The sequence below is a fragment of the Parasteatoda tepidariorum genome, chromosome 5 (genome assembly GCF_982258835.1).
Source record: "Parasteatoda tepidariorum strain Cologne lab strain chromosome 5, Ptep-v5.0, whole genome shotgun sequence".
Lineage (NCBI taxonomy): Eukaryota > Metazoa > Arthropoda > Arachnida > Araneae > Theridiidae > Parasteatoda > Parasteatoda tepidariorum.
In genome coordinates, this window is record NC_141759.1 from 110,543,989 (window position 1) to 110,560,062 (window position 16,074).

Here is a 16,074-nt window from a genome sequence, read left to right on the forward strand (position 1 = left end):
CAGTAATTTTAAAATGTGTGAGAAAAATATTTAAAATATTCAATAAGATAAGATAGGGCCAAGATAGCCTGGTTGGCAGGGCACTGGGTCCATGTCCAAGCGGACCCGTGTTCGATCCCCGTCGGCCGAAAATTCCCCATGTAGTAAATAGGGACTGATGCACGTTAAATCTGTCGCGTCACAAAGTCCTCCCCGTTCCCAGAACAAAGCAATACCTCTGGGGGTACTGATTCAGGATCTCCCTTGTCTTCTTGATTGGGTTCAAAATTACAAGGCTACAGAGTTTGAACATTGGTAGTCGTCAACTCAAAATTGGGTCGGCTGTTCAACGACGGTTATAAAATGAAATAAAATAAAATAAGATAAGATAGGATATGTGTTTGATTGAATATATGTTTGTAAAAAAGAATTGCAGCACAATATATCTTTTTCTCTCTTCCGAATAGGGGTGCATTTGGTGTGGTGCACAGGTGCCGAGAGAGGAAAACAGGCAACATATTTGCCGCCAAGTTCATTCCAGTCAACCACCCTCTCGAAAAATCACTCATCAAAAAAGAAATTGACGTCATGAATCATCTTCATCACCCGAAACTCGTCCACCTCCATGATGCGTTCGAAGATGACGATGAGATGGTCCTCATCTATGAATTGTAAGTTTCAATTTTAGTTATACCTCTGAATTTGACCACTCGTCTAAGTAGACCTTTATTATAGGAAACCGAATTTACCCTATATAATTAAATGCCTGAACCTGACCACTTGTCAATCTTGACCCATGAAATAAAGGAAATTTGTCTAAATGTTATTGAATAGAATTCATAATAATTTCACTGAATGGGTAAAATAGTATTAAAGCATTCTGAGACAACTCTAATGGATACCTATTAAAGGCTTTTCTAAGTACGTAATAAAATAACTTTTAAAATGTTGAAATGAATTTTTTAATTATATATATGTTCTTGCGTATTAATATTTTAAGAAACTATTTATAAATTAGTAGCAAGTTTTACCCAAAATATTATTAAAAAGTGTATTATTAATTATTATCGTTTTTTTAAAATAAATAAATAAATATAATATTAAATTTATGTAAAAAAATTTTAATTCTTATGGTGATTAATCTCAGTTCTTAAGATGTAAAGAATTTGCTTAATAAAAACCAGGTTGGTATATATATATATACAATATATATATATATATATACAATATATATATATATACAATATATATATATATATACAATATATATATATATATACAATATATATATATATATATATACAATATATATATATATATATACAATATATATATATATATATATATATATATATATATATATATATATATATATATATATATATATATATATATATATATATATATATATATATATATATATAGTATCATGAAATAATATCATGAATTCAAAGAAAACACATTTAATCCTTTTTTTTTACAAATAGTATGTGTGAGAAATTATTGCACTATCATTCTTATTTCAAAACCACTTTAGACTGAGTATTAGTCTCAAATAATATTTCAAAAGTAAATTCATATTTTTGAAAAAAATGCAAGAATTCAAAAAAAATAATTTGCATTAGTTTTTCTGACCAGCGACGAAATATAATAATTATTCTAATAATGGTGATAAAATAAGAAGTACAGTGCGCCAAAATCGGTTGAATAGTTCATGAGAAATCGAATTTTAAGTGTGTGACTTTTAAAAAATTTGATTTCTCAGGAACTATTTGGCGGATTTCGCTCAAATTTTATATTTCGCCTTGTAAAATTATTTACTTTAAAATGATGAGAAGAATTGAACATCTTTCAATTCAAAATTATTTCGACTATTTATTAAATTAAATAATGAAAAATGATGCATGTTTACTAAAAAAATTTTTTGCATAGAATTACTTTCGGACCAACGATTTTTAAAATATCATGAAAAATTTTTTCAGTTTGCTTAAAAATTTCTTCAGATATGGTGAAATACGCAAAAAGTAAAATTAACATGAAGAGGTAAGGTACGACCGTAGACTCTCCATGTTGTAAATGGCGACTGATGCACGTTAAATCTGTCGAGTCGCAAAGTCCTCCATGTTCCCATAACAAATCAATACCTCTGGGGGTAGAGATCCAGGAGTTTCCTTGTCTTCTAGATTGGGTTCAAAATTGCAAGGCTACGTAGTTGAACATTAGTTGTCGTAAACCCAAGACATTGGGTTGGTTGTTCAATGACGGTTATAAAATAAAATATATTTTGGGAGGATAAAGCGTTCGCCATCCAATGAGGTGATCCGAATTCGAATCCTAGTGATGGCTGGTCTGTACCAATTCCGCATCCGGCAGGTCCCGTTCACAGTACTAACGTGAAATATCCTCAGTGGTAGATGGATAATGGGTTAGATTCCCCTTGCCTTATCGTGGTCTTCCTCTTCATGTAACGCAAATGCAGGTTAGTTCCATCAGAAAATCCTCCACGAAGGCAAATTTCTCCCAATACTTGATCCAGGAGTTTCCTTGTCTTCTGGATTGAAATCAAAATTACAGGGCTACGGAGTTGAACATTAGTAGCCGTAAACCCAAAACATTGGGCCGGCTGTTCAGCAACGGTTATAAAATGTTGTAAAATGTATTTTGGGAGTCAGAAATCCGAATTCGTTGAATAAAAGGTATGTTTATTCAGAGAAGGTTCGTTTTTCTGTCTGATTTCGTAACTTAAAATATCGCCTGCGCTAAGTATTTGGCATATTTGAGATCACCCCCCTTCAACTACGAAGTTTGAAACCTAAAACGCGAAGATCCGACCATTAGATCAAAAGTTATTCTGAGTGGTCTGCTTTTAATTTTGCGTACTGTTCACTAATGTTTTACGCGGGTTATTTGGGAGTAATTTTTGGTAATGTATTTGCCGGAACGCAAAAAAATACTAAAAACCAACTTTTAATTTCCAAAAAAGTGTTTGAAGTTTGACATTTTCTTTCTTCGACAGCATGTCAGGTGGCGAGTTGTTCGAAAAGATCACAGACGACAACTACTTCATGAGTGAGGCAGAAGTAATCAATTACATGCGGCAGATATGTGAAGGCATGAAACACATGCATGAAAGAAACATCATTCATCTGGACATAAAGGTAACGCTTCTTTAAGTATCCAATTAGTGCTTCCTTAGGTTCCAAACTGCCAAGTTACTACTAATTTCCAGGACAGATCTGGTAAATCCAGAAAATATGTGAATTAAATACCCACTTAATATGTAACCCTTGCAACAATTCTACCTTGTCCCCAGTTGGGCTCAAAATTGGCTCAATATGGGTCCTATGTGGACATGCACCGAGGGACCCATATTGGGATGTGTAGATTTTTTAATATTGATCCTATGCAGTGTCAATATCGGCCTATATAGGGTTAATATTGGCTGAATAATGAGTATAAAATACAGGATGAATCTAACAATTTTATATAGGACCTATATTGGCTGTAAAGGGGCAGTAAAATATATGGTGAATCACACATTTCTATATGGGGCCCGTATCAGAAAAATATCGGCCCTTTGTACGCTTATCGAGCCAAGATTCTTGGTCGAATGAGGGCCCAAGTTATTTTGCTGCTAGGGTAGCGAGATAAACTTCACCTGATGTAAAGCATTCCTGTACTTGACTGTCACATTTTCAGAAACAACTTCTTCAGAAAGTTCTTTAATTCTGCTATTCTTAATGCCTTTGACAACCATAAATCTTGTTCCATTTGCAAATGTGTTTCGTTTCAGAATTAGTGGAAATGAATCATTCGTCGCTCTCTTCCGAAAAAACCTTAGCAGACTTTTCCGAAACTGAAACATTTGTTAAAACAACAATGTTCACGAATGTCAGAATTAAACCATTTCTTACAAGAACTATGCTTATCCATAATTTATTTTTTTCTAAAGTGCGTATCAAATCACTCAAACTTTAATTTCTAAAAAATTTTATGCCAAATGACTCACCAAGAAATATAATATGCCACTGGAGTCAGACAAGATTCAAAACTTTCCTGATACTATTAGTTCCAGCAACTTGAAAATAAACCTTTTTAGAGGTCTGTGACTTCTCAAAAAAATTTCAAAATATTAGTTTCGTTTATGTTATTTATTCAATCACTCCAAAGAAAAAAAAACCAATGATTCCTCAGCAGCGAAGTAAATAAAATTTGTATATGTTTAAGATTATCGATATTTTTGGTATGACATCATTATCATCGGTATTTTAAATCATTCTACCAACATAGTTTCTTATATATTTCTTATATTCTATATGTGTGCTCTATGTATTATATATTACAATTTCTTATATTCTACATGTGTTTCTTCATTGATTAGCCTGAAAACATCATGTGTCAGACCAAAGCGAGCAATGCCATCAAATTGATTGATTTTGGACTTGCCACAAAGTTGGATCCCAATGAAGTGGTCAAAATTTCCACAGGAACTGCTGAGTTTGCTGCTCCAGAAATTGTAGATAGGGAACCAGTTGGGTTCTACACAGATATGTGGGCTGTCGGTGTCCTGGCATATGTTCTGTAAGTAATTGTCTCATTCACAAAGTTCAAAATAATTTCTGTTTTTGATTTAAGCTCTTCACTGGAACGAACATCATTTTGAATAAAAGCTCAATATTTATTTTTAAGAGAATAAGATAACTGCAATTCATTGCAATGTTTTTATATTGCAATAGCCGAAACATGGCATCCTTGAGAACATATTGAGGTATGATTTTAATCAATGAAGCCCCATGTTTTCTGAGATTTCTCAACCAGTGAACAAAATATCTATAATCCAATTATACGGTTTCGTACACCTCACGTAAATTTATTCCTAACTCGTAAATTAATTTTGCATGCATGTTTTATATCTTTCTTCATCCTATTGACTCCTATATACTTACATATACACTTTATTTACCAAATAATAGTTATAAACATATACTTTATTTACCAAATTATTAAAAAATTTATCAAAAATGCCAGAAACTTTGTCCTTATTGAATAATGTGGCTCTACATTTTAACAAATATTTTTTTTTAAATATTCAATACTATTCTAATTTTTCATAAAATTTAATTTGGTGCTTACGCCACATTCTAAAATTAAAGTTAAACACTTAATACTTCGTTTAATAACTAGTTAAGGAATCAATAAAAAAAGGTGAAAAACTTTCTTCCAAAATTGATCGTGGTAGAAAGCGATAAAGAATAGCGTCCAAGCGAATAAAATCAGATCAGTTCAGTTGGTGATGTTCAACTTTAAAAAATCGAGTGTTGCCATCTAGTCAATGCTAAGTTCTGATGGAACATTATGTTCGACTATATGGAAATAATATTAGTGGGACTTCTCCCTACAAGTTACCCTTTTTACCTTAAAGTGTAGAACCTGGTAGCCCATGTTATTCTAAGCGCGTGCAAGCTGCTAAGGTTAATGTAAGCAAAACAATATTTAGTCCTCTCTTGCAAAATATTTTTAAAAAATATGCATTAACGTTGGCAATATTTTCCCAACTATTCTTAATGACGACTACCTTAGAAGTGATAAAAAAAAAGATTTCTCATCAAAGTTGAAGCACTGAATCAAACTGATATGTAACGAAACAATTGTTAATGTTCTGTTATTTCATAGTTGCGAATGTTTGATCAAATCTGTTTTGTTTTGTACAGATTGAGCGGCTTGTCCCCTTTTGCTGGTGACAGTGACGTAGAAACGCTGAGAAATGTCCGCGCTTGTGATTGGGAGTTCGATGAGGAAGCTTTCACCAACATTTCACCTGAAGGAAAAGACTTCATCAGCAAACTCCTTCTACGCAGCAAAGAGTAAGTGAAATAAGCTTTTTACTTCCTAACATAAACTATAAGTAAACAACCTTTCTTTCAACTAACCGAATCTTACCTTTTGCAAAAGAAATGCAACCCTAATAACTTCAGGTGTCTTTCGACTTAACTTGCCCCCGCTAAGTTACGATCCAAATTCTGAAAGAATCTATTTTGTGCTCTACAACGTGAAAATAAAAACATGCAACCATTTCGATACTATATAGTGAAGCACCTTCAATGTGAAAAAACAGATATGCAAAAGAAATTACAATGATAATACTGCCGTGCTATTGAAAAATCAACGTGACACAAATTTCCAAATTGAGATTTTTATATACATGCCATCTTTGTATGGTAAGCTAAATATTGCTAAAAACGTTTTTGCAATATTTAGCTTACCATACAAAGATGCCATATATATTTAGTAATTTTTTTTAATTGCATGCAGAGAGCCATGATGGCTCAGAGGATAGAGCGTTCGCCTTCCAATCAAGTGAATCGGGTTCGAATCCTAGTCAATACGAATTCCACATCCAACTTGCACCGATCACAGTGCTGACGTGAAATATCCTCTGTGGTAGGCACATCATAGGTTAGAGTCCCCTTGCAGTCAGGCTAACCGTGAGAGATTTTCTTGGTCTTCCTCTCCATGTAAAGCAAATGGGAGTTAGTTAAATCAAAAAGTCCTCCTCGAAGGCAAATTTCTCCCAAATACTTGATGCAAGAATTCCCTTGTCTTCTGGATTGGGTTCAAAATGACAAGGCTAGGGAGTTGAACATTAGTAGTCGTAAATCCAAAAATTAGGTCGGCTGTTCAACGATGGTTATGAAATAAAAAAACTGTTTTCTATGCTGATTTCCTCACTTATTTGACACAGCGTTTTTGCTTCTTATACTTTTAAAGCAGGGTCGGCCCTAGATATTTTGGCGCTCCGGGCAAAACCTTAATTTTGCGCCCCTCCACCCCGTTTTTTTTAAGTAAATCTCATGCGACCATATCAGAAAGACAAGAAAACTTTAAAAAACGTTTTTTTTTAAACATTTTTTTCAAAAACTCAATCATCAGATAACAAGATAAGCAATTTAGCACTTAAGGCTAAATAACAAAAATTAAAGTGTAGTAATGCTAACTAAACTAATATCTCATATTATAAATAAATTCTAACTAACCAAAGTAATTAAAATGCCCTTTTCTTTCGGCAAACTCACGAACCAGTGATTTCAAGTATAATTTGTCGCTAAGCTTTTCCGCTCAGATAAATAAATCAAAGTTATTAGGAACAAACAAAAAACTTAAATAATTTTTTTTAAATAACTTTTTTTTTAAATTTCTGATTTGGCGACATGTTTCCATCTAGACAAAAAGCTAGTTCACAGAAAGCGAAAAAACTTCTTTGATTGTAGTTTAATTGTTTGTAGTTTCTTTTGTATTTTTGTGCTTCGATACTAAAGCTTCTTCATGATAGTACCGAAAAAAGCGTAAGAGTTGGTTTCTTCTATTCTCGACTCTTTGTTACATACAACGAGCGATTTTGAACAAACTAATCGGAGATTTTGATATCATTATTTCTGCACAAATTGGGTTTTTCTCGAGTTTGTTTTAGTGTTCCAAATTTAGTGCAATGTTTCCTTTTAGCAGCTATTCTAACTTTTTTTCCGATTATTATTGAAGCTCTTATTGTAATTTTTTTTATAGTAAATTAGATGAACTATCTTCTAATCTAAGTAAATCTCTTCAGCAATTATCAGCCAAGTGAACTGTAATGTATTTACATACTTAAAGTACTTTTATGTTCTTTTTATTATTAACGTATAAGTCTTGACGGTGATTTCTATATAAATATGTATGCTGAAGAAGGAAAAGTATTCTAAGACGTCTTAAAGCACGTACATAAGGCAGGATTTAAAAACCAATTCGACGACAATCAATGGAGACAGTTTTTGCAACGCATGATATGAAATGGTGTCACGTTTAACAGAGCCCATCCAGAAAAGAAAAAGCATTTGATCCATGGGGAACCAGTGATCGTAGTATGGCGATCAAAACTTTTATTATGTAGTTGTTCTTTATACCTTTCACTCATTTTTTTTTTTTAAATTTTAAAGTTATTTTGCATATTTCCTAATCTTTTTATTTTCCTGAAACAGGAAAAGAATGACAGCTCACGAATGCCTGGAACACCCCTGGCTAAAGGTAAATTCTCGAAGAAAAAAAAATAATTTAAACATATTTTTACGAAACTATGCCAATGTAGATTTTTTCCTAATGCTTTCTCTTTTTTTTTCCTTTAGGGTGATCTCAGTCACGATACTAAAATTCGCATTCCAAATAGACGATACGTTAAATTCAGGGACGAGCTTAGAGATAAATATGTAAGTACTATTCCCGAACTCACAAAACTGAAATTATGAATGAGTTTTCTTTTTTTTTTCATTTAAAATGCAGTCTGTAAGTTGCTTCTTTTCCTTTCTTAGGCTGATTCTTGGAAGAACTGTCTACTACCTTTTGGTCATATCGCTAATTACAGCTCACTGCGAAAATTACACCAGGATAAATATAAGATACAAGATTTCTATTTTGGTAAGTTATTTCTACCTCATAATGCTGCATAAATTCCCCTAGTAAGTAACTCGTAATATTCAGTGTCGACCCCTGTTATTCAAATGCTTAAGATGCTAATAATTAATTCAAGAATTAACTAGCCAGCTTGTTCCTATTTATGTGAGGGAGGGATATTTTAATATGAAAAAAACATTAAGTAAGTAGCTGACTCACTGAATTACAACTACAAAATCTGGAATACAAAAAAAAATAATGACCAGACCGAAATGAGAACGTAAAAAACGAACAAAACTAAAAAAAATATTGGGTTATTCGGAAATTAATTTCGTTTTTTCCCCAGAAGAGGACTCAATTGAATTTTATCACGACCAACTTGATACTTAGGCCACATAATCAGCTACAGCTGATGTGATGCCAAAATAGGCATTACATATATTTCCTAACCTTTAAAATTTCTTTATCTCTTAAACTTATATTTTTTTAATCATTCTTAATCGAATTAAATCAATTATTTAATTTTTATTATAATTTATAATAAGCGAATATCATATTTAATTCGTTTCTTATCAATCAATCAATTTAACAGCTAATTTTTTATTTTAATTCTAATGTAGGCTCATTAATTCGCTAAATCAAAACCAAAAATCTATTTATAACTCCTTATTATTTATTTCTTACCACAAAAATTGTTTCAGTTACATCGTTTATACTAATTCTAATAGACTTTTTGATGATTTGGGATCGCCAAATTATTTCAAATTCGATATTGATTATGGGAGGTTGGTATAGTTTTGGGCTATGTTATCTTTCGATAATTCGCCAACCTTGGATCTCTTCCCATGCTCTCAACTGTCCGTTGGGAACAATTCATACACTTTCAATTTCCAAATTTTAGCAGCAGCCCTTTTGGGTCTTCCAGTCCTAACCGTTGAATTTGGATGCAATTTTAAATGGCTGTGAGTTAACGAAAATTGCGTATTTAGAGTCACGTATAACTAATATTTAAGCTTATGAATGACAGATAGTTTATTATTTTGGTCACATTTTCATCTCTTAATGTTACATAACATTTGATGTTATTTCAAAGGAAGGAAGATGTACTTCATTTCTTAGAGGAAATAAAAGAGCATTAAACACTTTATTGCGAGTACATTTGTTAATTTCCTAGCATATCTTAAATATTCGCTGTCAAGAAGAGGATAAAAAGTTGAAGAATAATAAATGAACAAATTCGAGCAAAAATGTTTTAGAATAACAAAATGGCTCATGTAAACGTGAATAAATAATTCTTCATGCTCAATATAAGCCAATTTTTTTATTCAACACCATTTTGAACATACTGTGTAAATTAAGTAAGTGTAAATTAATTTCCAGCAGTGTAAACTTATTTCTCCAGTAGTGTAAATTATACAAGTGTAAATTAATTTCTCCATCAGTGTAAATTAAACAGGTGTAAATTAATTTCTCCGGCAGTGTAAATTATACAAGTGTAAATTAATTTCTCCATCAGTGTAAATTAAACAGGTGTAAATTAATTTCTCCGGCAGTGTAAATTATACAAGTGTAAACTAATTTCTCCAGCAGTGTAAATTATACAGATGTAAATTTATTTCTTCAGTAGTGTAAATTGTACAAGTGTAAACTAATTTCTCCAGCAGTGTAAATTATACAGGTGTAAATTAATTTCTACAGTGTTGTAAATTAATTTCTCCAGCAGTGTGAATTATACAAGTGTAAATTTATTTCTCCAGTAGTGTAAATAATACATATGTAAACTAATTTCTCCAGCAGTGTAAATTATACAGATGTAAATTTATTTCTCCGGCAGTGTAAATTGTACAAGTGTAAACTAATTTCTCCATCAGTGTAAATTATACAGGTGTAAATTAATTTCTCCGGCAGTGTAAATTATACAAGTGTAAACTAATTTCTCCAGCAGTGTAAATTATACAGATGTAAATTTATTTCTACAGTAGTGTAAATTGTACAAGTGTAAACTAATTTCTCCATCAGTGTAAATTATACAGGTGTAAATTAATTTCTCCGGCAGTGTAAATTATACAAGTGTAAGCTAATTTCTCCAGCAGTGTAAATTATACAGATGTAAATTTATTTCTTCAGTAGTGTAAATTGTACAAGTGTAAACTAATTTCTCCATCAGTGTAAATTATACAGGTGTAAATTAATTTCTACAGTATTGTAAATTAATTTCTCCAGCAGTGTAAATTATACAGATGTAAATTAATTTCTCCAGCAAAGTTCGTTTCATTAAAATAACGAAGTAGTCACTACAATTCTAAAGTAGTTTGTAGTCATTACATTTTAAAAAAAAGGTAGTCGTAGTTAACTACATTCGTAAACTGTAACTGTAGTAAACTACAAAAATAATGTAGTTTTTCCCACCACTGTCTAAAACTCTTTTCCGGTCGCTAGAAAAGTCTTCAAATTGTCAAACTAGGGGATCATCTCGATCAGTTTTTGGCCAAAAAACAAAAGTGTTATGATTGCATAATCATGCTACTGCCAGAAAGATGACGAAAAGAATTGAACCAGAAAGGACGAAACATGTCTGAGTACAGATACCGTCATTAGGGTGTAAAATATTTCTATATTACAATTCAGTAGAGGTTTAAATAGTTTTTGAGGCATTTCAATAATATTTTTTTATTAATAAATTTTAGATCGTCTTCAAGCAGCTCCAAGGTTTGTCATTCGACCCCAGAGTACATTCTGCTACGAAGGACAAAGCGCAAAATTCTTCTGCAGAGTTACGTCACCGGCTCCACCTACCGTATCATGGTAAGTATCATGGCAATATTTGTACTTGATTTAGTAGTAAAGCAAAATGGAGATAATGTTGCGGTTTGAAGTCTGGATTTATGGTTAAGGGAGCTATTTTCCTTCTCTGTTAATTATGCTAGACCTCTAGATCTATATCAATGTGCAAAATTAAATAAAATGATCCTTCCATGATAAATGTTTACCTCAATATCGGATATTTTTCCCCTTGAAATCCGTATTTTAAATTTAATTTTACAATAATCCAACACGGAAATTATACTTTGCAAATATTTATTCTTCCCAACAAAATTGGCAATTTTAAAAAAAAGCAGATTTAAATCATGATAAAAATGAATTAAAACTCTGATGTCACATTTGTTTGAAAAAAGTATTAATCTTCATAAATAATTATTTTATCTATGTGCTTAACTGATAAAAGTTTTGTTATTAAACTACTAAAAACGTTAGAGCCTTAATGAAAGGTTTAGTGTACTTTGTCAACGATAAGAAGCCTGGCGCTTCCCTCTCTGCACGCTACTGAAGTTCACGTGTACGCCAACAATAACGTAAAAACAAACCACTGCTGCTGCATTGGTAGTAAGAACTATTGGTTGGCGGTTGAATAAGAGATCACACATTAAGCATTTTCTTGCAAGATAAATGAGTGTTTCCCTGTATCAACCATCGCCATGTAAATAGTTCTCTGACTTTGGAAGAATAATTTAGATTAGACTTCATTATCATCATAGTTGGAAAGACAACCCAATGTAGGCCAAAGCCATCCTCTGAAGATTTCACTGTAATGACTTCCGGTTTATCTTTGATCTCTAATTCTTTCCATTAATTGCAAGAAAATCAGACTCCACCAAATCAGCCCATCTTAACCGCGAACTTCCCCGCTTTTTTTTTGTTCCAGTGGGTCTAAAAAGTAATATTTTTTTATTGTATTGTCATCACTCATCGCATTTATTTTTATGTATTTAACAATATCGGGTTTATAAATCTTGTAAAATTCAAAGTTAAATCTCCTTCTCCAGTTATTGTTTTCATTAACACCAAGTATACTCCGCAAAATCTTCCTCTCAAGTAGTGTGATACAATTTTTCTCCAGTTTTGTCATTGTTAAAGCCTTCAGAAGCTTATGTCAAGACCGACCTGACGAGAGTTTTGTAAATTAAGAACTTTTTTTTTATCTAGAACCTAGATATAATAAATCTTCTCAGTCCATCAACAGCAATATTTACCAGATAGTCAGTTTTTTTATTTCAGGAGACAGTCTGTTATGAATAGTGATTTGGTTAGACTTAACCCAGTAAACTAAAGGTTCAATATTTTAATATCAATGCTGCTACTAGAGATTTTATTTTTTGTGTGTAGGTATCGTGATAATGCTGAACTGAGACAGAGCGTGAAGTACATGAAGAGATACGAAGGTCACGATTACTACTTCGTCATCAACAGATCTAAACTAGACGACAGGGGAGAGTACATCATTAAAGCTGAAAATCATTACGGTTCCAGAGATGAGCCAGTCTTCCTTAATGTACAATGTAAGCATTCATTGTTTGCCAGCAATCTTCCTTTTCAGATTTGAAATTATTTTACACTCTCGATTGACAATCATAATTTAATACAATGGCGATTAACAATCATTGTCAACAATGATACTTTTTAACTTTATTCCGATAATAACAACGTATTTATTCTATATCATTAGCTGCTACCGAATTTTACCTACAAAATTAAACTCAGTGGCGCGACAGCCCTTAGAAGGCCACGTCCAACTGTGCCCATCTCAGTTTTCTTGACCTTGGGCTCTGGGGTGCAGGAGCAAATGTTCTGATTAGATGGTCAGCCGAGCGTGGACCCCCAGTGTTTAGTTCTCAAGCATGCTTGATGCTTATTTATGGACCCACTGAAGGGATGAAAGGCTGGGTAAACCTTGCCCGGCCTGAGAATCGAACGCAGGACCTGTGACACGAGAGCGAAGCACTATCACTCAGCCATCGAGTTTTATCAGTCGTAATTATATTTATCAGCCCTGTCATTAATGATACCGTTTCTGAATGAACATCTAATACTCCCTCGATTACCTATCATGACTGCACTATTATTGTGATTCATTGTCAGCAATGATACCTTCTTGCTGGTAATAACGCATTTATTCTGTACCATAAACTACTACCGATTATTAACAGTCGTTTTATCATTGTGCATCGCTGTCAGTATTGATAAATTTAATTTCTGTCTTAAATTCATTTACACCTTCAATTATCTGTCGCAATATTGATGTGTATCACTGTCGGCAATAATTATTTTCATTTCAGAATGAAATTAGCATTCTGAATTACAAATGGTAATATTGTGTGCCACTGATGTCAACACCTAAAATCACCATTTTGCGACTTTTATTTCACCAATAATATTTTTATCGTGTATTTTCATCATCAGAAATGATAATAGTTAAAGTTATAATTTGGGGCCTGGATAGCCTGGTTGGTAGGGTACTGGGTCCACGTCCAAGAGGTCGTGGATTCGATCCCCGCAGTCTGAAAGTTCCCCGTGTAGTAAATGGTGACTGGTGCTCGTTAAATCTGTCAAAGTCCGCCACATTCTCATAAAAAATCATACCTCTGGGGGTACTGATCCAGGAGTTTCCTTGTCGTCTGGATCGGTTCAGAATTATAAGGGTCCTGAGATGAACATTAGTAGTCATAAACCCAAAATTGGGTCTGCTGTTCAACGACGGTTATAAAATAAAGTTAAAAAAATAGTTATAATTTTATTAGCTGTTACAGAATATTTAATAGCATGCATATTTTTGTATTACATTTGTAACTATTACACCGATTTTAAGACTTTTTGACTTGTTTTTTCTTTTAGTTCAGGTACACAGATTTTAACACGATATATTTTTAATTCAAACAACCTCGATAAACGTATTACAAAAATTTTCACTTCTTAGGCATTTTAAAAGAATATAATAGAGAAAAAAGTTCTCAGAAAAAATTGCCTTAAAGCTGCCTTATCTCACGTAGTTATGGCGTTCAATAGCTTCTTACATTTCAACTTTGTTTTTTGGACTGGGCGACTAGTACCTTTTTCGGGAACATCACTAGTAGGGTAGCACCTTTTTTGAGAGCTCATAGAGGGTTCAACGCTGAATCAGTACAGTTCGATGTGGTATTGCTTTAGATTTTTTTTACTTATTTTATTAATTCTAAATAGTAACATGTATATTTTTTTCTTTTTTTTTGAAAATTATGATTAACAATTTATTTATTTTTTCATTATAGCTGTTCCAATTGACATTCCAAAGATAGTTCTGGACGAACCAGTCAGGTATGTTTTCTAATTATATATTGATTATAAAACATGTTCGACCCTGAATGATTATAACCCTAGTAGAAGTATAACTCGGACACCTATTTAGTAAAATGGCCATTATCAATATAGGCCCCATATTTAATAGTAGGCAGATATATAGCTTTATCTGATTCAGCCTAGGTTCTTTAGCCCACATAGGGCCTATATAAATGTTTCATTAGTTATTCGTCATCCACTGTTCAGCCTAGAATGAACCAAAAATGTGTTCAATTTATCAGACATTTTAAGCCACTATTCACCGTAAAATGTAACATTTTGATTTACCAATAATTTTCATTAGCTTATATTGATATAAAACTTCGTCCGATATTTTATGGATGTTTGATTGAATACAAAAAATAAAAAACTTCCTAATACCAGAAATTTAGAAAACTTCCGGTGTATTCTTCCGCTTATGTTATGCTTACGAGGCGATATGTGCACAGACTTAATATTCTAAGAAGTTTTATTAATGTGATGTACGTTTATATGATGTACGTTTATATAATGTGATGTTGTAATTTTAAATTTACTCGTAATTTTAAATTTACTCGCTCCTAAATTTAAAAAAGTACTAATTTAGGACTAAGTAGTTTTTAAAACCGTCAGAACAAGAAGTTTTTTATGATCTCTTAGTTAGAAATAATCATTTCCCCATTAAAAGAATTAAAAAGTGTTTGACTCATTTCTAGGAAGAGGCAAGAATTGCAGCCAGTGTTATACGAAGAACCAAAAGACTGTCCACCACTTTTTACTTTCATGCTCAGGCCTCGTGTCATTCAAGTGGGAATTGGTGTGAAACTTTTAGCTTGTTTAGAAGGAAAACCAGTTCCTGAGGTAAGAGATTCATTCCCTTTTTTATAACCGCACAGTAAAAACAACACCTAACGAATTACGATAAATATTTAAACGTAGTTTAATACTGTAACAATTGAAGTTTTTATAGGTTCGATGTGTGGCCAAAATCTTTATCGAATTAACCGTACCCAAACTTCCTAGATTCACTTTTTTCACAATGTTTTCTCTGATTTTACTGGTTGATAAAACGGTATAAAATAACTCTAGTTTCATTTTAACACATTTACTAAAAAATAAAATTGAAAATATGAACGAATGATTTACTTTTAAAAAAATGTAATTAGATAATCATTAGATGTTACTAAACTACTTAGGATAAAACAAACTAAGAAAAAATTATATAATGAATACTAAATTTTAAATTGAAGACAATTTTATTTCATTTTTACTAGTATTTAAATAATGTTTTTCGATTATTTTATTTTAATCAAATATTATAGAGTATTTTTTTCACTAATGTACATTTGCCAATATATGTAACGAAAGTAGTATTTTATGCAAAACTATGGATAAATTTGACTGAAAGTGTTTTTCCAATTACACACCCATTTAACAGAATTAAGAGAAATAGAGTTGACAGTGATAATTGTATTGAACATGAGGGGAAATGTGCTTATTTCCTGTTATTTTTTTATTTAAATTTAAAGTTGTATTATGAAAATG

General features: G+C 32.1%; 1 protein-coding gene across 1 annotated transcript in view; it reads left to right on the forward strand.

The window, feature by feature from the left end:
• LOC107453137 (projectin protein bent) overlaps nucleotides 1–16,074 on the forward strand; it is a 307,623-nt gene that overhangs the window by 267,177 nt on the left and 24,372 nt on the right. Inside the window, exons 118-128 of the mRNA XM_087164780.1 lie at nucleotides 447–650; nucleotides 2,996–3,137; nucleotides 4,361–4,560; nucleotides 5,691–5,843; nucleotides 7,992–8,037; nucleotides 8,136–8,216; nucleotides 8,319–8,424; nucleotides 11,088–11,205; nucleotides 12,565–12,737; nucleotides 14,484–14,529; nucleotides 15,246–15,390. Of these exons, the coding sequence (XP_087020906.1) occupies nucleotides 447–650; nucleotides 2,996–3,137; nucleotides 4,361–4,560; nucleotides 5,691–5,843; nucleotides 7,992–8,037; nucleotides 8,136–8,216; nucleotides 8,319–8,424; nucleotides 11,088–11,205; nucleotides 12,565–12,737; nucleotides 14,484–14,529; nucleotides 15,246–15,390 (1,414 nt within the window). The remainder of the gene's footprint in view (nucleotides 1–446; nucleotides 651–2,995; nucleotides 3,138–4,360; nucleotides 4,561–5,690; nucleotides 5,844–7,991; nucleotides 8,038–8,135; nucleotides 8,217–8,318; nucleotides 8,425–11,087; nucleotides 11,206–12,564; nucleotides 12,738–14,483; nucleotides 14,530–15,245; nucleotides 15,391–16,074) is intronic.